This window comes from Trachypithecus francoisi, unplaced genomic scaffold (assembly GCF_009764315.1).
Source record: "Trachypithecus francoisi isolate TF-2019V2 unplaced genomic scaffold, Tfra_2.0 Lachesis_group15, whole genome shotgun sequence".
In the NCBI taxonomy this organism is placed as follows: domain Eukaryota; kingdom Metazoa; phylum Chordata; class Mammalia; order Primates; family Cercopithecidae; genus Trachypithecus; species Trachypithecus francoisi.
The window spans coordinates 1,004,924-1,032,859 of NW_022681460.1; the positions used below are offsets into that span (position 1 = coordinate 1,004,924).

A 27,936-nucleotide genomic window follows, 5' to 3' on the forward strand; every position below is an offset into this window, starting at 1 on the left:
TGGGATTACAGGCCTGAGCCACCGCAGCCTGCGGGAACTTTCTTTGTACGGTTCATCAGGTTCCTCTGTATTCCCAACCGCTCTTCCACATGCGTTTTGAGTTCCTTTCCTTAAAAGCAATCTGACTTTTCCCTGAAGAGGAATGCCACTACCGCCCTCTCAAATGAAGGCTGTTTTTTGCCTCTCAACCCTTGATGACTTACAGCCAGGAGTTAGGGTAGGTAAGCCCTTTGACCTTAAAAAAAATTCTGTCTCCTGAAAATTTATGCTATCTGGATATATAATATTTTACCTGTTGATTTCTGCTGCCTGTAGTCCCTGGCTTATTCCTCCCCATCACTTGAAAACTTGAGCTACTGGATTATAATCTTCATCCCCACCCAACTCCTGTCATCTTTCCTTGGGACTTCAACATCCACATAGATGAACCATCCAACAAGGTAGTCCTCACTTTGCATGGTTCTAGTATGCACTGTGCAATTTTCACTGTGAGAATATTCAAGCCAAATTTCATTTACTGTGGTTTAGTTAAATAATACCAGTTCCCCAACAACGTGGTTCACATTTCAATTGTGATGGCATATTAACTTTATGTGAGGAATTGCATAAAGAACAAAAATCACAGCTAGCTCTTCAGTTCACAGATCACTATGTAAATAACAGTCGGGCATTGTCTTAGCTTGGGCTGATATAATGAAATGCTTTAGACTGGGTTGCTTAAACAACAAATATTTTTTATTAAGGTTCTAGAGGCTGAAAGTCTGAGATCAGGGTGCCAGCATAGTGGGGTTCTTGGTGAGGGCCCTCTTCCTGGTTATGTCCTTACATGGTCTTTCCTTGGTGGGGGTAGGGGCAGGGGAGAGAGGAAGAAAGAGAAGGAATATGAATCTTGTGTCTCTTCTTTTTGAACGGATATTAATCCCCATCGTAGGAACTCTACTCTCATGACCGCATCTAAATCTAATCACCTCCCAAAGTTCTCACGTCCAAATACCATCACACTGGGAATTAGGGCTTCAATTTATGAATTTGCGGGTGAGGCACAAACATTCAGTCCATAGCAGATATCACAGTCCTTCTTTCAGAGTCTGTCAGATATTGGTCACTGCACAACTGTTACTCAGTTTTTCAGTTTATAAACAGCAAAGCATGTAGTTATATAGCTTCCTTTTTCCCAGTGATAAATTAACATGGTATTTTACAAAAATGGATCATTGAAAGGGAATTGCACATGAAAGATGAAAGTACAGCAAATAAAAAAATGCTGAAATGAAATTAGACGTGATTAGGGAATTTGAAAATGACAAAAGCAAAGCAAAGATAGGATGAGACCTTGGCCTACGCAAAAGGCACCATAGACGCCATGGAGAAAATGTTCAGTGAGTAGAAAAAAGAACGTAAGGTTGCTTCAGGATCTTTTAGTTTAAATTGCGCTAGAAAGAGAATGCAAATTATGGCTGATATAAAGACTTTTTCCTGCTTTTGATTGAAGACTGTAATACATTTAAATTTATTCCCAATCAGTCTGGCTAGCATTCGGGCGAAGTGTTGAAGTTGGTTGTCTTGTTGAAAGAAAATGATAATTACAAAGAGACTAAATAAAAACCTTTTTCAGCCAGTAAATTCTTGTTTCATCATTTTATGAATTGATTAATGTTAAGAGAGTAAAGTGGCTATGACAAAAGGGTGAAGAGGTCCACAGGAAGTGCTGCTGATACACTTTGTATTGAAGAATTCCTGAGAATAGTTTACAAGATTGAAAATGCAAAGACAAAATGTTGGAAGCTAATCTAACCTTAGAATGCAGAATGACAATTTATGAAGACAGAAGATTAATCATATGAGAAGAGGCAAACAGTTCACACCACTATTGGTAAGTTTTTTTGTTTACTTTTGTTTTTTATAAAGAATAAAGACTGATTCTCCATGTTTCTCATGTTTTAAATTGTGGCATACTAAATAAGTCAGTTTTACAATTTAAAAAAATTCCTGATATATGTCTATCTAGCAGTAAGAGAGTTTTTGATGTTTCAACAAAAGTTCTTAAGTGTCACAGAACAATTTTAATTTTTCTCTTTGATTATTAAGATCACTTTGCACAATTTCAACTTCCATGGTCATTTTTTATAGTCATGTTCTACTACGCCAAGCTAGGACTGTCTGTATGCTACTTTCTAATTCCTTAACCAACTCACATTCAGTTGCCTTTTACCTCTAGACCTTGCTCTTGCCAATATTAATATGACTTCTGAAATCTTTATTTCAAGCAAGTTATTCTCATGCAATCATTTCCTGTCCTTCCAGCTCACCACCTCTAGTACCCTGAAGACAGCCACTCTCCAATCTTACTGAAATCTCCAGTTCATTGACTTTTTTCACCATTTATAGCCCTCAAATTTCCTGCCTTGTCCAGCTTAGATTTCATGGCTCATCATTATAATAACTCCTTTACAAACATACTTCTCCATTAGGAGAGGTGACCAGTCCCTCTTTTTAAAACACTCTTTCCTTTCAGTTTACAGCACTTTACACTTAGTTTTCTTCTTTTTCCTTCTCTATCTTACTTCCACAAGTTGAATACCTTTGGATTTCTTGGTCTTGGGCCTTATTTTCACCTATATCTGCATAATCTAAGTGGTCTCATATAAGTTTCATGCTTTTTTTTTCCCCCTTATTACCATATTTCCAGGGCCTAACTCAGTAAACGGTAAGGCAGTATTTGATGAATGAATGAATAAATGGTTTTTTATATCTTCATCATTGAACATAGTTCTTAGTTAATACTTGGCTTTCCATAAAATATTTGTGGAATAATTAGACATTATTGTTATACAAATGAGGAAATGGAGGGTCAGAGAGATTAACTAATTTACCTTTGATCACATAGCTAATAAGTGACATTGCTGCGATTCAAACCAAAGTCTTAACTCTAAATCTTTGTTCTCTCCATTACATCATAGTACCTCCCTACATATTTCATCCTTAACTCCTAGAATCCATCTTCATTTACCTTATTCTTATGCCAAACTGGAATGATTGATGTACCTGAATATGTCTATTTTACCACCCCTCAGCCTGTTTGGGGCTTGAAACCCAATGTCTACTTCCATTGCACATCTACCTGTATCTTTCCTGTCTTTAAGGCAGTTTTCAAATTCTCTGTCAACCTTGAAACCGCCATTATTTTAGTTGGTAGTAAACTCCATTTTTTTTTTTTTTAGTTGCTAGTTTTTTTCCCAGTTACGCTGCCTTAAAGTACAATTATATATTCGTACCATATTGTGTTAGTGTTGAAGCTGCCTATAGGCAGGGATCTAATATATACAGTGCCTCCTTAATATTCTTCCTTGCCTTGCACATCGGAAGACTGAATCAGTATTTGTTGACTCTGGAATAAATTTGCATTTGAATTTGTCAATCTAAATAACAGGCAGGTTTGCCAGACATGACAAATATTCGAGAGTTGGCATTGCAATGTAGAATATGGTGTCATAGTAAACTATAGGTGTATTCAGGGAGGTAAAGGAAGACAAGGGGTTTAGAAAGGAAAAATGAGGAGGATTACATAAGTTGTTTTGAAACAATTATCCTTGGCTACAAAGATAAGTAACAAAGGGGATGGCCAGTCCAAGGTTGGACAGGCAGTTGCAGCGCAAATGTCCTTGAAGCATTTTTTGTGTAGTTTTGTGGCCTTTGTGCAAGGTTGTGGTTTTGGCAGTCTTTTGTGCCAATTATTTATATCAGGCAGTTATTAGTGAGAACCTTCCCATCATGGCTTTCCCTGACTCCATCTTCTGCCAGCTTTCACAATCTAGAGACAAAATCCCGGAGGGAAAGGAGTACCAAATAGCTGAAGAGTTTTTTTTTTTTTTTTTTTTTAAACGAAACAGAACAAAACAAAACACTAAACTCTATCCAGAGAATCTGACTGGAGGCCCTTATCAGTGAAAAGAATTTAGTTGAAAGATGCAGTTTCTTGGCGGATTCAGACAAGGAGTGCAGCGGAAGCTTACACCTGCACGTGGTGGGGCAGAGGAGAGTAGGACTGGTCTGGCTGCGGCTGAGAGAACGAAGCTGGATTAGGAGTGGCTTGAAGGCCCGGCGTTGTCAGTGGTGACCTCTCCGACCGGAGGCAAGTGAGCCAGGCTGGACTGGGCGTGTGAACGTCGGTGTTTGTCAATGTGATGCGCTAGAAATAATCCCTTTATCTTTACCAACTTTTGTTTGCTGAATGTAGGCAACACTAATGAATGGAAAGGAAACAGGATTGTACTTTAAATCCGAGAACATTTTTTACTCTCCAGAACAAGTCATCTGCAGACACAGGCAATGGAGTCCGTGAGGCCAGCTGTACGGCGGGCCGCCCCGACCCAGGCTCGGCGCCTCACTTTCCGCTGTTTTTAGTGAGGTCCTAGAAGTGCCCTGATGCAGCCCGAGACCAGTAATAAATGCATCTGAAACACACCGGCTCCCGCGTTCTCGCGGGGGTACCTGCCAGGCCAGCGTCCAGGCTCCTCCCCGGCTCCCGGCCGACCGCGTTCTCGGCGGAGGCATCAACCACGCGGGAACGCAAAGCCGCGAGGGCCAAATCTCAGCGACTTCTTCCCGCCGTGCCTCCCGCACGCTCCGGCGCGGGCGTCGACAGCCCCCGGGGGCAGCTTTGGATGCTCGGGGAAGCGCGGCCCTGGCAGGTGGCTCCGCGGCTCTCTCGGAGCGTCGCCAGCGAGAGGGGCGGCCCGAGAACAAAGGCGGGCGAGGAGCGACGGCTGCGAGCGCACAGAGGCGGAGGCCGCGCAGTCTCCGCGCGGCTGCTCCGAGCAGGGCGACCCCCGGCAGGGAGGGGGTGGAGCGGGGACCCCCGGGAGGGGCGGGGCAGGGCGGGCGCAGCCGGGAGAGAGGAAGGGAGCGAGGGTGACGCGGGGAGGGGGCGGCTGCGAGCGCGCCAAGTGGCGACGAGCCGGGCCGGGGCGGGCCGGAGGGCGGGCGGGAGGTGGGGCGCGCCGCGGGCTGGGGGGAGCCGCGGTCGAGTACAGCGCCGGGCCGTGGGGAGTCAGGCGGCGGCGGGGCTGAGGCGGTCGCGGGGCTGAGGGGAGCGGCGGGGCTGAGGCAGCGGTGGCGCTGAGGCGAGCGAGCGGCGGGGCTGAAGGGAGCCGCGGCGGCGCTGTGGGGGGCAGCGGCGCTTAGGCCATCGGCGGAGCTGTGGGGGGCGGCGGTGCTGAGGCGGCGGCCGCGGCCGGGCGGGTTGGGCTGACGAGAGAAGCGCCGCCGCCGCCTGGCCTCCATTCCGGCCCGCAACCCCGCGCCCTCCCAGCCTCTGGCGCTCTCCCGCGCGGGCAGCGCGCTGGCGGCGGCCATGGCGGTGGCGGCGGCGCTGGCGGGCCGCGGGGCGCGCGGCGGCAGGGGCCGGCCCCCGGGCGGGCGGGCGGAGGGGGCGGGGCCGGGGCGGCGGGGGGCCCGCGCGGCGGCGGCGGCGGCGGCGGCAGCGGCGGCGGCGGCGGCCGGGACGAGGCGGAGGCGACGGCGGCGGCGGCGGCGCGGGGCGCTCGGGCTGATGGCGGCGGCGGCCGGGCCCGGGGCTGCGCTGTCCCCGCGGCCGTGCGACAGCGACCCGGCTACCCCCGGAGCGCAGTCCCCGAAGGTGAGGAAGCGGCCGGTGCGACCCGACCCTGACCCCGTCCGGGGCCCGTGTGCCGGGGCCTCGGCCCAGGCCCGCTGGCGGCCGCCTAGCCTCTCGGGGGCGTGGGCCCCAGGCCGGGCTCCGCGCCTGAAACCGGGGGTGGTCGGCCAGGCGGGGCCCCCAGGGGAGCCCGCGGCCTCTAGCGAGCAACAAGTGCGGGCGGGCGGGGGCCGCGGCGCGGCTTCCCCGAAGTTGGCGGCGGGCCCCGCTTGACAAGCTTGTCCCCTAAACGCCTCTTCCGGGGCCAGCCGCGGAACGGAACGCGTCCGGGGCCGAAAGAGTTGGCCTCGGAGGGGCCTGCAGAAGCGCGCGTTCGCTCAGTCTTCATTCCGCGCATAGTTTGCTGAAGTGTTTGAAAGCTTACTGCAAAAAACCGAGTGGCGAACGATATGGAAAATCAACACACTCAGTTAGTGAACTTAGTGAAATAACTAAGTAAATACGCAAGCGTCCGGATGTTTTCAGCGGAAGTCTGTTTTTAAAACTTTTTACTGCTTGAGGAGGTGAAAAATTGGTGTTTGTGGAGAAAATGGAGATGAGCAGTAGAGTGTCACGCATCAAAACGTTTTGGTTCCAAAGTTAGGCGAGCAGTTTGTGACAGAAGGTTGGAAGGGAGTAATGATGTTTTAAAAGCCTCGAAACTTGAAATTGGATTGAAATTAGAAGGCGGCGGGAACTGAAATGCTTCAGAGCCAGCCAGCCTTCGTGCGGTGTGCGGTGTGCGGTGTGCGCGTTGGCGGGGCAAGCCATCCTGTGGCAGCCTAGCGGGGCTGCGCCTGCCTGGGAACCTTTCCTGTTGCGCACGTCTGTCGTGCCCTAAGAGAAAGACTGGTTTTGAAGATTCCTCAAAGGCCCTCGCCAATGGAAGTAACTAGATTGTAAGACTCTGAATGCACATCCTTGCACTTGCAGCATTTGACGTCTGGCCGGGCACCTGGAGGGCACTGAGCTAGTGCCCGCTGAGTGCATTCTTGACCCCTGAGCCTTAAGAAGGATGTGATGCGTAGAAATTCATCTGATCCGTAGGTGGAAACCACCTGTAACTCTGGAAGGCACATCTCTGATTTAGTACATTTGGGAGTCTTTAAAAACATGGGCCTCTGTATCAGTATTGCGATTACACGGAAATTCTTACCTTATTCCGTCGTGTATTGGGAACAATATTGCTGTTACTGCCTCTCTCTAGAAAAAGGCTCTCTGCCCAGATGCTCACTTTATATTATAATGCCTTTGTCTAGAATTTGTAGTAGTAATTTAAAACACTTTATGAAATTGTAGTCTCAGCTTTTTTGAGCACTTTGCATTTTTAACTATTTTTGTATATTTTTGAGTGTCTCAATTTTTTAGCTAAAGGGAAGTATACTTAAGTTTAAGGACATAAAAATCCTTAAAATGCTCACAAATAAAATAGAAAAAATACTGGAATGTTTAAAATGAGTTAAGAGTATTGAATATGAAATGTTGCAGTTGTGATACTTACGCAAATTTTCAGAGTAGATTTAGACTGCAGAGCTCTTTAATGAAATGCTAATTTTATAAGGACTGAAAAAGATTATATATTTTACTATTTGGAAAGGAACCAGTAAATTCCTAGGAGCTGGGGACATTTGAGACTTTGTTATCATAATCATCATTTTAACTAATATTTGTCAGATAATTCGCTAGTCCTTGTTCTAAGTACTTTTAATATAGTAGCTCATTTATCATTGAATTAGCCATGTAACAAGGGCTCTATTATAGTCTCAAATTTTCATATAAGGAGATGCTCACAGAGAATAACTTACTCAGCTAGTAAGGGACAGTGCCCAGTGAGAACCTAGGCCGTCCAGCTCTGGCATGCCTGGCCACTATACCATATTGCCACTTTATATTCTTTTGTAGGATTTCTTTCATTTTAATATGTAGCAAGAAGACCATGATATTTAGCAAAATTGGATTAGCGTTAAAAGCTATATATATTACATTAAAAAAATTGTGATTTTTTTTAGACCTTAAGCCTTGGCTGATAAGTAAATAAATCAATTTCCTAACGTCTGATACTTTTTCTGAGTGCAGTGTTTGAATTTATAACCTTGATGTTCTTGCCACATAATGTATTACATTAAAAATATATAAGCCTCTTCTTTAAAAAAAAAAAAAATTCTCCTCCCCCTCTCAAGGTTCTTTTTTTGAAGTGTGTGTTGCTATATTATAGATTGATGACCCTTACTAGGGTATATTTTTGCTAACCTTTAGCAATGTAAGAAGAAGAGCGAATAGTTAGAATTGTTTTCAGTCTTGTATGTCCCCTTTTCATGGGGACATAAATGCCTAGTCAATTGAAATAGTCCTGTGAACTGACTCCAAGTTGAACTGAGAGCTGTAAATGATCCATACATTTTTTCCCCCTGGGCTTGGGTAGGAGAGTTTGCTTTAATCCTAGAGTGATGCAGCAGTTTTATGTGTTTATGAAGAGCAGAAAGCATTTCAACCTCAGTTGGCAAGAAAGCAAAAGCAGATTTACATTTACGGGTTAATTGAAAGTGTTCTTATTTTGATTGGATTGAAGATCAGTTTTAAATTTTATTCCAGGTCTTGCTCATGCCAAACTCTTGGTCCCTTTTAATTATAATAAGAAGTTAATGCTTGTATGACTACTTGTCCTTAGACAGTCTTTCACTTATTGAGACTTATTTTTCTTTTATTCTTTCTCTAATTATTATTTTTGAATCTTTTAAATGTATAGGATGATAATGAAGATAATTCAAATGATGGGACCCAGCCATCCAAAAGGAGGCGAATGGGCTCAGGAGATAGTTCTAGGAGTTGTGAAACTTCAAGTCAAGATCTTGGGTACTGTCATTTTACCGGTTATTAATATTTTTTGTGATGTTTCTCTTTGCCTTAACATCCTCTCCTCTTTCCCCCAGCTCTGGCAAAGGCAATTATTAAAAATTGTAGAATATTTTCTTCCTGTTCTATAATGTGCCACCAAAGTTGGTCTTGCTACTGAGTGTAATTAAAAAACAATTTTATGATAGTAAAATACATACATACATAAAATTGGTCATTTGAACAATTTTTAAGTGTGAAATTCATTGGCATCAGTTACATTCACAGTGTTGTACAGCCATTACCACCATCAATTTACAAAACTTTTCCACTACCCCAAACTTTATAACCGTTAAGCAATAACTTCCCTTTCTCCCTCTACCTAGCCCCTTGCAACCATCATTCTACTTTCTGTTTCCACGAATGCAACTACTTTGTACTTCATATAAGTGGAACCATAAAATATTTGTCCTTTTGTGGCTGGCTTATTTCTCTTAGAATTTTGAGTATCTTCAAGGTTCATCCTTGTAGCATATGTCAGACTTCTGTTTTTAAGGCTGAATACTCCATTTTATGTATATACAGCATTTTGTTTATCCATTCAGATGTTGTTGGGCATTTCGGTTTCCACGTTCTGGCCAAGGTAAAGAATGCTACTGTGAGCATTGGTGTTCAGAGTTTGTGTTTTCAGTTTTTTTTGATGCTTATCTAGGAATAGAGTAGATGGATTATATGGTAATCCTCTGTTTAATTTTTTGAGAAGCTGCCAAACTGTTTTGCGCAGGGGCTGCACCAATTTACACTCCTACCAGCAATTCACAGTTTCCAGTTTCTTCATCTTTCTCACCAATTTGTTATTTTTCACTTTTTAAAATAATAGTTATCCTAAAGGGTGTGGAGTGATATTTTATTGTGATTTTTGATTTGCATTTTCATAATGTCTAGTGATACTGAACGTCTTTTCATCTTCTTGGCCATTGTATAGCTTCTTTGGAGACGTGTCTGTTCAAGTTCTTTGTCCATTTTGTATTTGTTTTTTTTTTGTTGTTGTTGTAGGAGTTTTTAAAATATATTTTATGTATTAATACTTTATCAAAAACATGATTTACACATATTTTCTCGTATTCTATGGGTTGTCTTTTGACTCCCTTGATAGTGTCTGTGTACAAAATTTTTAATTGTAATGAAGCCCAAATTTTTCATCTATTTTTTCTTTTGTTGCTTGTGCTTTTGGTGTCACATGTAATGCCAAATCCAAGGTTGTGAAAGATTTCTATGTTTTCTTCTAAGAGTTTTCTAGTTAGCTCTTATATTTAGGTTGTTGATCCATTTTGAGTTGTGATATGAGATAAAGGTCCAATTTTATGCTTTTGCATGTGGATACCCAGTTTCCCAGCACCATTTTTGAGAACACCGTTCTTTTTGAAGGTTACTTTTTAAATAGATGGATGCATAACATAGTGTCACTTTACTGTGTCTGATTTAGAGGTTGAATTGGCCCAGATCCTGAACTGTGCTCTGTTACTCAGGATGGAGATTGACTATGATACCCTGGCACCTTCAAACTAGGTCTATTCTTTGCTTCTGGGTTTGTAGAATATCTGAGAACAAACAGTTATGGTTTATGATATGATGCACTAAGATACAGGTCTTTAAGAGTTCTGTTTTCTCAGCTATTTATGACTCACTGAACAGTAGACAAGAGACAGAAGTTGATTATTCCTTGGGTAGATGAAATACTGGCTATGCATTTTAAGTCCAAGAGAAAGAATTCAGAGCTGATATCATCATCACCTTGCTTTACCCTCATAGGTCCCTTAAACTAAAAATGCCTTCATTCTTAGCAATTGTGATTCTAGATTTTTCCCAATGTATAAAAGATGTTATTTTCAATGTACCTTTTTGACTTGGTAGACCAGATAATTATTTCCATTCCTTGTACCTGTTTTGTAATTTTCTTTGATACACAGGAAGTCAAGTCATAGGAGGCAAATAATTTAAATACTTAAAATAGTTTTCAAAATATCCTCAATAAAAGTGATTAAAAATTAATGAAAGCCACATTTAATGCATAATATATATTTCTGTACTTAGCTTTAGTTACTATCCAGCAGAAAATTTGATAGAGTACAAGTGGCCACCGGATGAAACAGGAGAATACTATATGCTTCAAGAACAAGTCAGTGAATATTTGGGTGTGACCTCCTTTAAAAGGAAATATCCAGGTACTGGTTTATATAATAGATTAATTTATAATCGATAGTAATTCTTTATGATACACTGTCAACTTCTGAATTTTTCTATAGATTATAATGTATTTTATATTCTTGTGCTTGCTGTTTTTCTTTTTTTTTTTTAAGACTAAGGGTCTCATTCTGTCACCCAGACTAGAGTGCAGTGGTGCGATTATAGCTTACTGCAGCATTGTACTCCCGGGCTAGCTGTCCCCCTGCCTCAGCCTTCCAAGTGTCTGGGACTACAGGTGTGCACCACCATGCGTGGCAAATTTTTTTAATTTTTATTTTTTTAGAGATGTGAAGTCTTGCTATGTTGCCCTGTGTGGTCTCAAATCGTGACTTCAAGCTGTCCTGCCTCAGCCTCCTGAATTGCTAGGATTACAGGTGTCAGCCACCACGCCTGGCTGTTTTTCATTTACTACTATCATTCAGCATCTCTTTTTGTTATTGATAGTTTCTATGGCTCATAAACTGATTTAAAAGCAAAATGGGAAAGGTGAATTTCCTGGGGAAAATTTTAGAACAAATCATTTTATAGTCAAGTTTGGGATTTTTACCATTGTCCCTTGATCTAAGGAATAGAGTTAGCTATATGAGCCATATCTGAATTTGAGAAAGGCTATTCCTCATGAACTAGTTTAGTATAGTTATTTATATGACCTTCTTACTTTGGATTATTCTATTTTCTATTTTATTCTAACTTTTGTGTCTTGCTGAGTTTTATTTCTTGAATTTGTAATATTTTTTTGTAGCCTCTAATAATATTTGGAATATGTAATATGAATATTTTAAAAAATCAAGCTTTTTAAGCTTTTAAAAGGTTTATGAATGCATAAGGTTTTGCTGTTTTTAATAGTCTTTTGATCTTTTTTTTGGAGATTTAGAGCGACGAGATTTGTCTCACAAGGAGAAACTCTACCTGAGAGAACTAAATGTCATTACTGAAACTCAGTGCACTCTAGGTAAGAATAGCTTTTAATGTGAATTTTTCAAGCTGAACATTTATGAGATGATATTGGATAAGTATGTTCTTTCCTAAAATATTTTACAAAATTAATAGAATAAATTGAACTATTTAAACGCTACGTTATTTACTTCATTTTTTTATTATTGTTAAAATGCACAGGAGAATGAAGCTTGAACACACATGTGGTTCCTGACTTATGAGGTTCAGCTTCATGATGGTGTGAAAGTAATGCATATTCAGTAGAAACCATACTTCAAGTGTCTATACAACCATTCTTCTTTTCACTTTCAGTGTAATATGTAACAAATCACATGACATATTCAACACTTTATATTAAAATTTGTGTTAGATGATTTTACCTAGCTGTAGGCTAATGTAAGTCTTCTGAGCAGGTTTAAGGTAGGCTAGGGTGAGCAAAGATGTTTGGTAGGTTAGGTGTATTAAATGTTTTTTCTTTTTAGGATAGTTTCAACTTAGGATGGGTTTATCATATGTAACTCCATTGCAAGTCAAGGATCAACCTCTATTCTATAACAGAGTATAATTGTCTAATTTTTTTTGACACAGAGTCTTGCTCTGTTGCCCAGGTTGGAGTGCAGTGGCGCGATCTCAGCTCACTGCAACCTCCATCTCCTGGGTTCAAGGAATTCTCCCTCAGCCTACCTAGTAGCTGGGACTATAGGCACATGCCATCACACCTGGCTAATTTTTGTATTTTTATTAGAGACAGGGTTTCACCATATTGGCCAGGCTGGTCTTGAACTCTTGACCTTGAGATCCACCTGCCTTGGTCTCCCAAAGTGCTGGGATTACAGGCGTGAGCCACCATGCTCAGCCCTTGTCTAATAATTTTTACAGTTTTCAGAGTGTTTGTATTTTGTGTGCAAAGCTTGTACAATTTTCTTTTTTAAGTCATAGGTTCTTTGCTGAGTGCATGGTGTGTTTCTGTAGTCCCAGCTACTTGGGAGGCTGAGGGAGGAGGATTACTGGAACACAGGAGTTTGGGGTTGTAGTGTGCTGTGATCATGTCTGTGAATAGCCACTGCACTCCAGCTGGGCAAGATGACGAGACCACATCTGTAAAATGCAAAAAGGCAAATTTTGTTCAGTTGTTAGTTCTGTATAATTATGTCCGTGCTTTATTTGTAATCTTTCTTTCACAAACATTTTAATGCAACGAATTTTTTTCCTTTATTCATCCAGTATTCTGTAGTACTTGTTAATAGTGCATTTCATTATTTAACAGTTGTTTCTAACTAAAGGGATATATGTTCAAAGCACATAGAATCTTAAAAATAAACTTGTTGGATTGAAAAATTGATATATTTGCCTTTTGCAAGGTAATCTTTTAATTGCTTGAGTTTATATTATTAATATTAAGTTTAATTATTTTCCAATGTACTAAGATATTTTGCTTTGGCTATTGGAAAACCATTAAAATGTGGAGCGGTTTGAAGAAGTAAATTTTGAAGAGTGCTTTTGTTCACTTATCCTTAAAAGAGCTTCTTTATTTTCTTATTTTTTGGTCTAAAATAGGTTTAACAGCATTGCGCAGTGATGAAGTGATTGATTTAATGATAAAAGAATATCCAGCCAAACATGCTGAGTATTCTGTTATTCTACAAGAAAAAGAACGTCAACGAATTACAGACCATTATAAGGAGTATTCTGTAAGTAATTGAGGTGACTGGCATTTTTTATTTGGGTTGGGGAGAATGACATTTTATAAAGTTGTATGTGACTTCTAACTGTATATTTTTTTTTCCAGCAAATGCAACAACAGAATACTCAGAAAGTTGAAGCCAGTAAAGTGCCTGAGTATATTAAGAAAGCTGCCAAAAAGGCAGCTGAATTTAATAGCAACTTAAACCGGGAACGCATGGAAGAAAGAAGAGCTTATTTTGACTTGCAGACACATGTAGGATAACTTAAATTTAGTACCCCTGAACTTAGTTTATTACTTGTTATTGCAGAGTGCCGATTACTCCCTTTATCATTACTTTTTGTACCACCTTTTTTTTTTTCTTTTCTTGGCGGAGTGTCACTCTGTAGCCCAGGCTGGAGTTCAGTGGCGTGATCTTGACTTGCTGCAAACTCCGCCTCCCGGGTTCAGGCGATGTTCCTGCCTCAGCCTCCCTAATAGCTGGGATTACAGGCGCCTGCCACCACACCCAGCTAATTTTTTGTATTTTTAGTAGAGATGGGGTTTTACCATGTTGGCCATGTGTTTTTTTCCTCCTCGGAAGTTGAGATACTATTTTTAATGCTGTGCTTAATAATACTCAATTTACATTTTTTTGTGAGATGTCTTTTGCTTTATGGTTGATAATTCTACTAAATGAGACTAATAATTGCTACATATCATACTTGCTATGTGTCCCAAGAGTTTTTAAAAGAGATTTGCTTGTTAATTCTCACAGTAACCATGTGAGGTTGGAACTAGGATTACTTCCATTTCATAAAGAAATTGAGCTACAGAGAGGTCGTATAAGCTACCCAGATCACTCTGCTGTTAAGTAGCGAGCAGGAGATCCATTGCCATTCCTCAGGAGAATAGGCTTCTAAAACGATAATATATAGAATTGAAAGCACCAACTGTCCTCTTAGGTTATAGCTCCCAATATCTCTTAAAATTGTAGCTTTTCTAGGGAGAAGTGGGCGTTCAGTGGAGAGCATGTGGGGACTCTTCCTAAAACCTTGATTCTGAGCATGGAATCAGTTTTGTGTTTCTCTTTATGTTGACATAGGTTATCCAGGTGCCTCAAGGGAAGTACAAAGTTTTGCCAACAGAGCGAACAAAGGTCAGTTCTTACCCAGTGGCTCTCATCCCCGGACAGTTCCAGGAATATTATAAAAGGTATTTAGTAGTTTTAGTTACACTTGGTATTGGCTGTTGGTAAGGGGTTTCAGAGCCTTTTGTACTTGCCTCCTAACAATTTTGGGGTCTATAGATATCACCGTAAGATACTGTATAGGATTTGTGTTGCTATTCTTCTCTGGTTCTGTGGTAAACAACACCCTGTAGTCAGAATTTGAATATATGCTGATGAAGTCTGGATGCCTCTGTCTCTGCCCATTCTGTTTGGGTTTGTCAGAGACAGATGCTGGGGGTTCTGTAGCACCTCACTGCTCAGGGTATGTTCTCTGGTCCAGAGCACTATTATTGCTCAGAAGCTTGTTGGAAATGCAGAATCTCAGGCCCAATTCTAGACCTGTGACTCAAAGTCTGCATTTTAACAGATGTCTGTATAATTCATGTGCAGGTTAGAGTTTGAGAAACACTGACTTTTACTGCAGAGAAGATGAGAGAAGGAGCAGAGGGGCAGGCACGGGCACCTAGGTGCCCCAGCCACATTGCTGACCTGGCCTGGCTGCTGTTCCAGTCTGGCCCCTAAATGCTACTTATCTCCCATTCCCAAACTGAATGTAACTGAAAAAAAACAGGGCTAACAGATTTTTTTTTTTTTTTTGAAACAGAGTCTCGCTCTGTTGCCAGGCTGGAGTGTAGTTGCGCGATCTCAGCTCACTGCAACCTCTGCCTCTTGTGTTCAAGCGATTCTCCTGCCTCAGCCCCCCGAATAGCTTGGACTACAGGCACATGCCACCACACCCAGCTAATTATTTGTATTTTTGGTAGAGGTGGGGTTTCACCATGTTGGCCAGGATGGTCTCGATCTCTTTTGACTTTGTGATCTGCCTACCTCAACCTCCCAAAGTACTGGGATTAAAGGCCTGAGCCACTGCGCCCAGCCCGTTTTGTTTTAAAGTCTCAGCTTTTACTTCAACCTTAAGCCTTACTCTGGAACCATATGTTTTTCATAATAGACTATTTTTTTAGAGAATAGAATTTAAAGTACAGTATCATAACTCACACCATTTGAAAGTCAAATCTTGGGCAGAAATTTTTTAAATTAAAAAGGTTTTTTAATTCATATTTAAATCATGGGCAGCAGTTTTTTAAAACTTTTTCTTCAATTTTTTTTTTTTTTTTTTTTTTTTTGAGATGGAGTCTCATGCTGTCGCCCAGGGTGGAGTTCAGTGGCATGATCTTGGCTCACTGCAACCTCCGCCTCCCGGGTTCAAGTGATTCTCCTGCTTCAACCGCCCGAGTAGCTGGGATTACAGGTGCTCGCCACCTCGCCCGGCTAATTTTTTGTATTTTTAGTAGAGACAGGTTTTCACTATGTTGGCCAGCTGGTCTCGAACTCCTGACCTCTGGTGATCTGCCCACCTTGACCTCCCGCAGTGCTAGGATTACGGGCGTGAGCCACTGCACCTGGCCTTTAATTTTTAAAAATTTTATTTTGGTGTCAGCAAATTATTAAAAGTCATATGCAAGTATACCACCCCTTTTGCTTTTTGGTGTGTTGTCTTAGTTGGAGAAGTCCTGATCCAGGGTCGCTTCCTGAATGAGGACTACTGAGGGTGAGAATAGAGGTGGCACAAAGCATTGCTGTCTGACCTAGGGGGAGAGATTGCCAATCTAGTTTCAGAAAAAATAGATGATTAAATTTGTTAGAATACATGCTTCCCAAATTTGTTTACAATAATTTGTTACTAAAAATTTTGCTTTCTATATTAATATTATCTTAAGTAATATCATGTACCATGCACTAGTGTATGAGGTAGATGCCATTATTAGGCCTGTTTTACAAGTGGAGTGATAGCACAGAGAAGCAGCAAAGACCTGGGACAGTGGTGGAGGTGGATGTGAGCTGGCAGTCAGACTTGGGGCTACAGACATTTTATTTACTGTTTTGTTTTTTTGGGTTGAGGGCAAAGAGGAGAGGTGCATTATCTCTTAGTAAGAATCAAATGCATATTTTACGTAAGTCTAGTGAAAAGATTTTCAGGCTTTTTATTAATTAACCCTACTTGATGACAAAAATGAAAAATTAATACTCTATTTTTCGGAAGTCTTTGGGGTTACTCAAGAAGTTTAAGGCTCTCTTCATAGGTCAACGATGAGTCTATTTATATTTAATAATAAAGGGAAACCAAAAATAAACTCTCTGAACTTCAGGTACTCACCAGATGAGCTGCGGTATCTGCCATTAAACACAGCCCTATATGAGCCCCCTCTGGATCCTGAGCTCCCTGCTCTAGACAGTGACGGTGATTCAGATGATGGCGAAGATGGTCGAGGTGACGAGAAACGGAAAAACAAAGGCACTTCGGTGAGAACATTTCTCTCTAGTAGGAAGCATTTCCTTTCTCTTTGAATTTTTGCTAGTTGCTTTCCTGGAATGTTATATTGAACTTCTGTCATCACCCTGTCTTTGAAAAAGGATGGTTGCATGTAATTTCCAGAAAGTATTCATCAAGAAAAGTTATTTATAGTATGTTTTGATAAAAAACAAGCGGTGTGTGGCCTTTGGTAAGATTTATACTTAAAATCGCCCCTTTGTAGTTACCATGAGCAATTTAGGCAAGGATATTGGAAAATTAGCTTACAGTCGTTTATTCAACTTGTTGTCTCTTTAGCTTGAAATATTGAACAAAACAGAATTTGATCTCTTGACATAGAAATGTAGTTTTCTTAGTTTAGGGGAGTGCATTAACTTAGGTTTCTTTTGCTTAATCTTAGGCTTCCTATAGGAAAATATTGTGTTTAGTAATATGTTGTGCAATTTGTTGGGTTTTCCTGTATGACTCTTTTTTTGTAGCAAAATGCGCTTGCAAGACAATGGGCAGCTGGTGTATTCTGTGGACCTGAAAGAGAACGGAATCCCCTTGATGTAAACCATTTAGGGCTTTGATCCCAGTGATGACATAGGGCTTTGAATTTCTTTAGCATTGTGTTTTAAGTAACTGGCTATTTCAGACTTTTCATTGAAGCCAGTCTAAATGTGAGATTGTGCTACCATTGAATGGACATTATTTCCTTGTCACCAGCAGCTTCTAAAACATCTTTAGTAATACATATTATGCAAAATAAGATGCTGTTCAAGTATTAAAGGGGTGATACAACTTTTCTCCTGTTATGTTGCTGAAAGGGGAGCTATGGCATGCAAAGGGTGATGAAGCTGACTTCCCTTTCATACTGCTAGGAAAAGTGTAAACTAATCCAACATTATGGGAAAGCGTTTTGGCAGTCTTACCAATTTAAGTTCCACAGAATTTGACCCAGCAAATCCACTAGTACAATTTATCCTAAGGATTTAATCAGATGCTGAAAAAAATTTAATTAGAAAAAAAGGTCTGTTTGAGTGTTTACAGTATTTTTTATGCTGGAAGTTACAAATAAATGTTAATGCCCACAGTGGGTAATATTATATTACATTTATAGGATAGAAATGCAGTTCAAAGAATATGTAATGATTGTGAGAACATGCACATAATGCTTTTAAAAAATACCAAAACACTGGCCGGGCGCGGTGGCTCAAGCCTGTAATCCCAGCACTTTGGGAGGCCGAGACGGGCGGATCACGAGGTCAGGAGATCGAGACCATCCTGGCTAACACAGTGAAACCCCGTCTCTACTAAAAAAATAGAAAAAACTAGCCGGGCGAGGTGGCGGGCGCCTGTAGTCCCAGCTACTCTGGAGGCTGAGGCAGGAGAATGGCGTGAACCCAGGAGGCGGAGCTTGCAGTGAGCTGAGATTGTGCCACTGCACTCCAGCCTGGGCGACAGAGCGAGACTCCGCCTCAAAAAAAAAAAAAAAAAAAAAACCAAAACACACACATGCGTACACACGCAGTGTAATCCAGTTTTGTGTTTTAAAAAATGAGGGCACGATGAGGTTAGGGGTATGTGTGAGTCTCGGTATCTTTATGTATATAAGTGGACATCCAGAAAAAAGATGAAGTGGATATATTCATGTTTCTGGTCAGTGTGTGTTTATCAGGGAGGCTCTAGATAATCTAATTTTTTCATTTATAATTTTCATAATTTATATGAAAGTTGTTCTAATTAGAAAATTTTAAATTATAAAATGAATAATTAAATCATTAGATATTGAGGTCTTAAACCTTGAATATATACAATCTTTCACATCCTATTGTAGATAGTTGAGGGATTGGCTCTGCATGGTTTAACATGATGAAAACATAAATGTGTACTCGAAGGAATTTTTTTTTTTTTTTTTTTTTTTTGAGGCGGAGTCTCGCTCTGCCGCCCAGGCTGGAGTGCAGTGGCCGGATCTCAGCTCACTGCAAGCTCCGCCTCCCGGGTTCACGCCATTCTCCTGCCTCAGCCTCCCAAGTAGCTGGGACTACAGGCGCCCGCCATCTCGCCCGGCTAGTTTTTTGTATTTTTTAGTAGAGACGGGGTTTCACCATGTTAGCCAGGATGGTCTCGATCTGCTGACCTCGTGATCCACCCGTCTCGGCCTCCCAAAGTGCTGGGATTACAGGCTTGAGCCACCGCGCCCGGCCTTTTTTTTTTTTTAACTGCAGCACTTCATTTTTCCTTAAGGACCTCCTTAACGACTTTTAGTACTCAGTGAAAATACCCACACTTATTTGTAACAATGTATTTTTGTGTGAAACAAATATGTTCCCTTGTGACATGGAAAGTGATGTTGAAGCTGTGTGTCGTATAATAGTAGCTAAAGCGGATAATTGCGTTTTTGTGACTTATGTCAGAAAACAAAGTTGATGAAGGCACTGATATGAATGGAATCAGTTTTATACAATATCATACTTAGAAGAAAGATGAATGATTTTTAACATAAGTTACTTTCGTCTCCACTGGAATAAGCTTTCTTAACATTTAGAATGATCTTTTTATTTTTAAATTGATAAGACCTTAAAACTTTTTTTGAATATTTTCCATAGTTTTCAAAATCCAAACCCAAATTTGTTTTAATTCCAAAGAATCTTTGTTTTTGCCTTTTAAACTCCAGGACAGCTCCTCTGGCAATGTATCTGAAGGAGAAAGCCCTCCTGACAGCCAGGAGGATTCTCTCCAGGGAAGACAGAAATCGAAAGACAAAGCTGCCACTCCAAGAAAAGATGGTCCCAAACGTTCTGTACTGTCCAAGTCAGTTCCTGGGTACAAGGTAGAAGAAAAAAGCCCCTGACTCAGCTTCTTTACTGACCAGCCTCTCTCCCTGAAATATTTTAACTTGACTTTCACGATTGTGGAACTTCTGCCTGCTGTACTTCACTAGCTGTTCTTCTATGGTGTGCCCTTTGTCTGCTGCTTTCTTTTTTGCTTTATTTCCTTGGTGGCCTTTCTGTCACTTTTGGCTATGGTTTAGCTTCTGTTTTCTGTATATGTACAATTTATAAGTCTTTTTTCTTTGAAATAATAACCAGGCAAGTATGGGTTTTTAAAACATTATTTCATAGGCAGAAGTTTATATTTTCTTTCCTTGGAGTAAAGATCATAATTATTTGGCATTTTAAATGCCCCAGCATTTAGTGTAGCTAAAGCTGCTGAGCTGAAGTATGAGTGGGTATACTGTTAGACTAAGTTGCATTTTTTAGTGCCTTTCATTAAGAAAGATCTGGGTTTAATCTAAGGATTATTTGATCCATATGCTAAATTTAGCTAACTCTGGGATAGAAAATAATAAAACCTGTATTTACATTGTGTGATTTTTAGCATAACCTTGGTAAAGAGCCTATATGATTCTATGACAAGAATTAAAACATACTTGTTAACTTGTTGATCTGATTATCCTCAGAGTAAAGTAGTAGGTTGTCAGCAACTATTATTATATTTTGAACTTTTCCTCCCTCTGTCTGCCCCTCCCTTTTCTTTTGGAGAAAAAGTGAGGTGAGAGGTGTGTAGCCTTATTTGCATATAGGGATTTAAGAATATCATAAAAGGAAGAATTAGCTGTACAGTTTCATATTTGGGATGGTGGTAGTAAAATATACTACCTTTTGATTCTTTGGTCTGAAATGTATTAGAACATGCTTTTATTGCACTTATGAAGGTGTATTGAAGGAAAATTTTAGAGTAAGCTGATGAGGAAGTTTTGCCAAGTGAAATTGTTAAACACCTTGTATGTCAGAACTGTGATTGTGATAAATAATTCACAAGAACAGGCTGAAGTTAGTTACCTTTCCGTCAAACTAACTAGAACACGTTCTAACATGTTCATTTACCTTTCTTCAAGTAAAAAAAGTGACCTATTAGTGTATTTCATGTTTTATTAGAAAATGCTTTTATGTAAATAACTTAAATTTTTTTTTTTTTTTTTTTGTAGCCTATAGCAAGCAAATTTTAAGCTTAATTCAGCAAGGGTTGGCTTCCAAGGGTGGCTGCAATAGGCTGCAGCTATGTGATTTTTGTACTTGTTTTTACATATAAAGCTTATCTAATTTCTTTAAATATATAAATTAATGCTTAATAACTGAAAGCAAGTGAGCTCCAAAGATGAAATTTCAGAAACAGTGTGCATGAATGAGTGTGTTCTACTGGTCTGCTAAGAGCTTTAAATGGAAGTGGCCGCTCAAAGCACAGTGTCCTGTTAACTCTTGAGTGCTAAGTAGATCTTTCCAACAGTAAGCTTGATTGATCATGGGTTAAAAAGAGAGAATATTGAAATAGATGTTTTAATACAGGCTGGAAATGAACTATTTAACACTATCATTGATTTAGTATACAAGAAATCATATAGATTAACTGAACCTAATAGTACTCAAGTAGGATATGCAAAATTTATATTTTACATAATCTGAACATTTTTAGTACCTAAAAATGTTTCAGGTATTTCAAAGATGGGAACAACCAGTATCTAGTCATACATTAATGTGAACATGTTTATTAAAAGTTAACCTCTTTATAAAAAGTATTATTAAACCAAGATGTGCCTAAATATTAGGGTACTTCAAGCTAAAGGTCATGTTATATATATATATTTTATATATATATATATATATATATATATATAAAATATGAGATTCAAGAAAGTAATGTATCTGTCGGTTTGCTTAATAAGATTCACTAGTGCTTGCCCTTAATTCGTAGGACAGTATTGTTTAGGTTACATTAACCTGAAATTTAAAGCATAATTATTAGGATTCCAGCCTATAAATATATAATTAAAATCTATACTATATTATTGCTACCATGAAAGTCTTATCTCTGGCTGTTTTTCAAGTAGAGAAGTAAGTGTACTGTGAGCCTTTTATTTGAGATGCTGAGAGCTATTAGGATGAGTATTTCAATTTTCTTGTCAGTAGTGAAACTGATGATGTTGCAGTTATTTGAAGTAGACTGATTGTCTCAACCAGACACACATGGGAGTGTGTTCCATTGGCCTTGGGGAGAGTGCTGCACATTAACCCCTCCCTCAGCTGTGCAATCCACTGAGACTGGCTTCTCTGAGCCACGGTTGTTATCTGCTGTGTAAAGTCCTGGATGCCAGCACTGTGGCTTCTTAGAGAGGGCAGATGCTTTGTGTATTGAGCTGCAGCATTCATCATAGAAAATGCTACAAAGCTGTCTCTCTTCCCCTTCTCTCATGTTGCCCTGTTTTCATCAAGATGAAGACTGTTGGGTAAGAAAAACTAAGTGATTTAACAAAGCATTATGATTTAAACTTAGAAATAAACCTACAATTTTTTGGTGTCCCTTTATCATAGGTGTTTAATGTATATTTTAATGATTGTAGAACTTGAATTGCTCTAGAATGTGAATGACTACCCTTGTGTTTTATTCCTTTTGGCTTTTGTTTTGTAAAGAATCTCCTATGAGGAGTTCTGTTTTTAGAATTTAATATTGTTTGGTTACTTCCCTGACTTTAGTGAAAGATATTAGAGTACTTACTATGCCAGTATCTAACTTAAACTATGAGTATTAAATAAGTATATCTTTTACATTTAGTACAGGTACCATAACCAAAAGAGATTTCTTAGTTTTGATGGATTAAGAGATAGCATTCTGCTGTATATGATGGCAGGTACAGATATGATCATAAAACTGAACCAGAACTTGGATTCTAGAAGTGCACTTCCTAGCTGTTTTTATTTAGGTATAGGAACACACAATGAGAACCTTATGTTTAGAATGTAGCAGTAACAACAGAGGGTAACTACACTGCAAGACTTAAATGGTTTGAGCATGTGACACTATCCTATTGTTGGGGGGAGCAGGGTATAAAAATATACATACAGGAAATTAGTTTAATAGTAAAGTTTTATATGTATGTTTAACTTCCATGATATTTATTATTTTGTAGAGACATTTGTGATTGTTTAGAGTTCTTGTTTTTATTATATTTATGTATAAGGTTGACTTTTTTTAAATAAATAAGCCAAAAATTATTTTTGAATGCCTCTGTCATCTTTTGCAAAGAAAGATAGTTTAAAAAGTACAAAACTTAAAATAATTAAGAACAAATTGTTTAGGTCTAACAGGTTATGAAGGTGGCAGTGAGACATTTCAAAGCTGGAATATGTACAAAGTTTGAGTTTTGTTTAGGTTCCTTTTTGGTTCAGTAAATTAGGAAAGGGATGCATTTGGCAGGGTGGGAATGAAGCAGAAATGAAACAATTCTAATTAAAATAATTATTTTCCCAGTTCATCTATGTGTGTGTGTGCACGTGTGTGTGTGTGCATGTGTATGTATGTCCCCTTACCCCATTTCGTTCTTGGCCCATGCTTGCTTTTACTTTTTTACCACTGTTACTTACTTATTCCTATAGCATGAGTGAACGTCATTTCATAACAGTCAAGGCCGTGACGTTCGGATGCCCTCCCTCCCCTGGTACTTTTAAGTGCAGTGAACCCTTTTTCCTTTGTCATTTCCATGGGTTACCAAATATGTCTAAAATTCAAACACCTTCACTGGACCATGCATGTTTTTAATCTGAAAGATGAGTAGTACTCAGAGGGTCTGTGTATTTTTTAAGTGACTACAGTTTTTTTTTTGCTTGTCTGAAAACTTAACTTTTCCCTTTTATAATTTTACATTATTTTATAGTAAATCCTTCTAAGTATAGCTTCTTTTATTAGACATGCAAAGAGAATGATCACACAACTAAGTTTTCAACAAACATTTATGTACATGCCAATGTATGCATGAGACATCTTTCAATTAAAAATGTTTAAACTGATTTTTTAAAAAGTACCACTATACCAATGAGGATAAACTGATTTTTTAACTTATATTTTATAGATCTAGTTTTACAGTTTTGGAAAAGAGCAGTTTTTAAAATTAATGCATAAGCTGTTTAAAATGGTCTTCTCTTTAGAGTAAGTCTCACATTTAATGGTCATTTGCTACTTGGATTTTCTTGTCCAATTAATAGTGACATGTGACATTGTATTTAGGCTTTCCTTCCATTCATTAAACAGATCTTACTGTGCATGTAGGGAGTATAGAATTCTACATTTAATCTTATGAGATCATGCTGTTTTACAAAATTTTATGATGAAATTAATGCTTTCTTCAGTAAGCAATCTTACATTGCAGGCAGACTCCTGTCAAGTTTTGTCTTTCAAAATGGTCATTAGCAAGTTATCAAAAGTAATAATAGGGCAATAAATAACAGAATTCCTTTTAAACCCATAGTAAGCTCTTCTGGCATGAATTTATAGCCCTCTTCTACCCTTCCAGCCAAAGGTCATTCCAAATGCTATATGTGGAATTTGTCTGAAGGGTAAGGAGTCCAACAAGAAAGGAAAGGCTGAATCACTTATACACTGCTCCCAATGTGAGAATAGTGGTAAGTATTGAAATGTCTTTTTAAAATTTTAACCACCGTATTTGTTGGTTCAAAAACTAGAATTTATAGTTTCAGGTAGATTTCAACCAGAGTCATCAAATAAATACACAGGGTAGCTTGTGAGGCAGACACAGTCCATGTGTTTTCTTCTACATTGTATTTTCATTTCTCTTTGATGATTTGACATTATAGCTATTCTCTGCAAGTCCTAAAGCAAACTAGCATTTTATGTGCCATATTAAGTTAAAAATTCTTATGTGAGATACTACTAATACTGGTTTTGATTTAGGCCACCCTTCTTGCCTGGATATGACAGTGGAGCTTGTTTCTATGATTAAGACCTACCCATGGCAGTGTATGGAATGTAAAACATGCATTATATGTGGACAGCCCCACCATGAAGAAGAAATGATGTTCTGTGATGTGTGTGACAGAGGTTATCATACTTTTTGTGTGGGCCTTGGTGCTATTCCATCAGGTAAAGATTAAAAAAAGAACAAACTATCTTTGGGTGATAAGACTCTCCCAGCACTGCACTCCAAAAGGCTGCATAAACGTTATCATGACATGCAGAGCTTGTGGACTCCTATGTGCAAATATGACCAAAGCTGTGATTATATGGGTCATGTCCATCAGCTTTTCATCCCCAGACAATTCCAACTACAGGATAAATGAGAGGCCAGAATGCCCAGACTAAGTTTTGGAAGTACAGTTCTATATGAGCTGGTGTTTTTCTACTGAAATACTTAAGTAACAGCATCATCTTGTTTCAAAGCCTTTATTTTTATGTTATCTATTTAGAAACTTAACACAATGACTATGTCTTTATACATTTCTATAGAAATCGATTACAGATTTCTGTAAATTGAGGCAGCATGACAATTCCAGGTAACTTTAGAACACAGTTGACTAAATCACAGTAATTGGACTAAAACATTACACAGATAATTGTGTAATTTTAGAACTTTCTTGCATAGTTAACACTGTGTAATAGTCTTATAAAACATATGCCTACAACGAAGTTTCCTGGGAATCATTAAGCAAGCAACATAATTGTTTTTCTGTAGTAATTCAGATCAAGTATGTGGTACAATTTATCATTGTGCTGTTAGAAACTTAAAAGTTTTAAAGTGCTGTCAGCAGAGTACACCAGGACTTGAAAGAATGCTGTTAAGACACACAGCTGCCAGTGAGCAGGAGAGAAAAAGGCTTAAAAAAGCCAAATTCCAGAATGGGTTTTGAACTTTTGAAGTATGTATTGAACTTTGGAAGTATGATAGTGTTTGAATTTCAGGAAAGATTGTACTTTTTTAAAGGTCCGTATCATTGTATGGCATTGCATCTCTCCCATCCCCCTTGACTTGCAATGAATTTTGCATGGCATTGATTACTTTAAGTTTACATTTTTCTCCTTAAGGAACTCATAGTGCCTGTTTCACCACAAAATCCACAGAGGAATATCATTAGTGATAGCTAAGGAAGAAGAGTTTAGATGGGCTTAAAATTCAGTCCTGTAAAGATAATTTTTCATTCCATATTAACAATTTTTTTCCTAGGTCGCTGGATTTGTGACTGTTGTCAGCGAGCCCCCCCAACACCCAGGAAAGTGGGCAGAAGGGGGAAAAACAGCAAAGAGGGATAAAATAGTTTTTGACTCTAATACTGTATATGCATTTAAGTGGAATATTTGGTGCCAATTTATTTACAACATTTTCATTTTTATGCCAATAAAAGTTTTTTTTCTGCAAATTATGAGCTTAAAATCTGCAGTTGATTTATTTCTGTTAAAAGCTACTCTTACCCTCCAAACTAATTCCAGGTAGAGAAATCATCTTCCAAAGTATTTTATAGTAACCCTGGCTCACTCCAAAAATTCAGTGGAAATGTTTAGCAACTTAAGATACTTAATTTCTCCATAGCCCCAAAAGTTAATTTTCATGAAACTTCCTAATCTACACTGTTTCTGGCCTACCATAGGTAGCATTAACAAAGTTATTTAATAACTAAAGAATTTTCATAGGTATGACAAATGGCCTAAGATTTGGTGCAGCTGGATTTAGAGTTGTCATTATTGGACTGGTACAGGAACAAAGCTTGTAAATACCTGCCTGCCAGGAAATCCCTTTTGTATAGAAAAGTACCATCCCTACTTGGGGTACAGGCACGAAGCTTTAGTCCAGGCTCAGGGAAGTGTACATAAATCATTTCCAACTTGATTTTAGTAACTTGAAAACTTACACCTTGAACTTCGCTTAGAATCTCCAGAGTAAAATTACAAAGTATCAACCTTCGATCTGTGTCACAGCATGAAAGGTTGCTCTACTTTTTTTTTTTATATAAACCTAAGATACTGCAATCATTTTTAGTCAACCTGCCTAATGAAAACGGAGTCTAAACACTTTATTGTGCACAGTCCTTTTACAGGAGTTTTGATATTTAAAAGAAAATACTGTGCTTGCTGCTTTTCCTATTTTTGGGGGTAACTGAGGTAACAAAACTGCGTATGGCTTTATTTTTCCATCCCTTGACTAGAAAAAGGTAACTAGAACTTCAACCAAGTACAAGTACCAAGGTTCACAGCAAACTGCAATCAGCTTCACAGACGGAGGGTTTTATACCCCAGAGCGTGGTCAATGACTCAAAAGAGAATTTCAAGTACCAGTTTCAAAATGCTAATTAATATCGTCCAGAGAACAGATTCCTCCTCTTGCGAGGCGTCTTCCGGGGCACGAGCGTGCTTCTGGCCGGCATCTGCACCGTCGGCGGGGTAGGCGGCCTCGCCGAACGGGTGCTGCTCGACCGTGCCGTCGTAGTACACCTTCATCTCGAACTCGCTCTCCAGGTGGGACGGGTGTCCGTAGACGCCGATGCCCACTGGGCGCCGGAAGTGCGCGGGGATGGACACAGCGTCCGGGCCGCAGGTGGCCGACTGCAGCTCGTAGTCGTCGAAGCTGGGGTGCAGGCTGCTGGCCGAGACGTACAGGTCCGCATCGCCCTTGAGGCTGCGCATCCTGAGGACTATCTTGCCCTCGTGGTTCAGCCGCAAGTAGCTGTAGTTCCCGGCGCCTATCTGGCCCTGGACGACGTGCAGGAGCACCCACTCCTCGGGGACCTCCTCCTCGTCCGCGCAGCTCACCGGGGACAGTATCTGCGAGGTCAGGAGCAGCAGCAGGGCCATCGTCCAGGGCGCGGCCCTCCCTCGGGGAGCGGCCATGGCTGGCAGGTCAGCTCCGGGGTCTGCAAGTGGGTCAGCGCTGCTGGGGACACGGGAGGCGCTCAGTACCGGAGCCCGTCCCCGTCGTCCGCCCGCGGGGCCACGGCGCGTCCAGGCGCCCGGTCTGTCGCTGGGACTGTCCCTTCCCACCCGCGTGAGGCTCCGGGGAAGAGGGGGTGGGCTAACCCCTCCCCCTAGCGCGGCGCCCACCAGGGGCAGGGGCAGGGCCGCTATGGCACTCTCGGACTGACCACCGCTCCCCACAAGGGGCCGAACCTTACGCATCCGGACCCGAGGCCGGAGCCTCGCCAGGGAGGCGGAAGTGACGCTGTCCCGGAAGTGAGCAGGCCGGAAGCGAGGCCTCGCCTGCTGCCGCGAGATAGTGAAAGGGGCGTGGGCGCTAG

At 40.3% G+C, this 27,936-nt stretch overlaps 3 protein-coding genes and 1 long non-coding RNA gene across 7 annotated transcripts; 1 reads left to right on the forward strand and 3 right to left on the reverse strand.

Moving 5' to 3' along the window:
* Positions 1 to 6: 6 nt before the first annotated feature.
* LOC117096862 lies at positions 7 to 18,093 on the reverse strand. The gene is made up of 3 exons (XR_004442682.1): positions 18,058 to 18,093; positions 2,964 to 2,967; positions 7 to 2,503 (listed from the first exon to the last, which is right to left on the reverse strand). It is a non-coding gene; the product is annotated as an uncharacterized LOC117096862 (long non-coding RNA).
* On the reverse strand, positions 3,436 to 5,415 carry LOC117096859 (lysine-rich arabinogalactan protein 19-like). The gene is given in 2 exon segments (XM_033234191.1): positions 3,436 to 4,327; positions 4,330 to 5,415. Coding segments are annotated over 2 exon segments (1,110 nt in total). The 5' UTR covers positions 5,356 to 5,415; the 3' UTR covers positions 3,436 to 4,243.
* On the forward strand, positions 5,434 to 26,070 carry PHF10 (PHD finger protein 10). 3 transcript variants are annotated; one of them, XM_033234188.1, is made up of 12 exons: positions 5,434 to 5,638; positions 8,403 to 8,509; positions 10,583 to 10,713; positions 11,604 to 11,687; positions 13,229 to 13,362; positions 13,461 to 13,610; positions 14,440 to 14,549; positions 16,716 to 16,869; positions 19,539 to 19,694; positions 24,210 to 24,318; positions 24,608 to 24,796; positions 25,875 to 26,070. In XM_033234188.1, exons 1-12 carry the CDS (start codon positions 5,552 to 5,554, stop codon positions 25,958 to 25,960), a joined length of 1,497 nt encoding a protein of 498 aa, XP_033090079.1. In that variant the 5' UTR covers positions 5,434 to 5,551; the 3' UTR covers positions 25,961 to 26,070. The 3 variants fall into 3 exon arrangements, with proteins under 3 accessions (XP_033090079.1, XP_033090080.1, XP_033090081.1); XM_033234189.1 differs by having other exon boundaries at positions 5,475 to 5,638; positions 11,610 to 11,687; XM_033234190.1 differs by lacking the exon at positions 8,403 to 8,509 and having other exon boundaries at positions 5,498 to 5,638.
* Positions 20,817 to 27,873, reverse strand: CUNH6orf120 (chromosome unknown C6orf120 homolog). 2 transcript variants are annotated; one of them, XM_033234193.1, is made up of 2 exons: positions 27,784 to 27,861; positions 20,817 to 27,572 (listed from the first exon to the last, which is right to left on the reverse strand). In XM_033234193.1, the coding sequence occupies exon 2, from the start codon at positions 27,530 to 27,532 to the stop codon at positions 26,957 to 26,959; it is 576 nt and encodes a 191-aa protein (XP_033090084.1). In that variant the 5' UTR covers positions 27,533 to 27,572; positions 27,784 to 27,861; the 3' UTR covers positions 20,817 to 26,956. The 2 variants fall into 2 exon arrangements, with proteins under 2 accessions (XP_033090084.1, XP_033090083.1); XM_033234192.1 differs by having other exon boundaries at positions 20,817 to 27,873.
* Between the last annotated feature and the right edge of the window lie 63 nt (positions 27,874 to 27,936).

Bases quoted from the DNA above. Each gene is read 5' to 3' on its own strand.
- PHF10 (XM_033234188.1), top strand. From the start codon at position 5,552: ATGGCGGCGGCGGCCGGGCCCGGGGCTGCGCTGTCCCCGCGGCCGTGC. The intron at 10,714-11,603 runs GTACTGGTTTAT...TTTTTTTTGGAG, and splicing joins CTTTAAAAGGAAATATCCAG to ATTTAGAGCGACGAGATTTG. The intron at 11,688-13,228 runs GTAAGAATAGCT...GGTCTAAAATAG, and splicing joins TGAAACTCAGTGCACTCTAG to GTTTAACAGCATTGCGCAGT.
- CUNH6orf120 (XM_033234192.1), bottom strand. From the start codon at position 27,817: ATGCGTAAGGTTCGGCCCCTTGTGGGGAGCGGTGGTCAGTCCGAGAGT.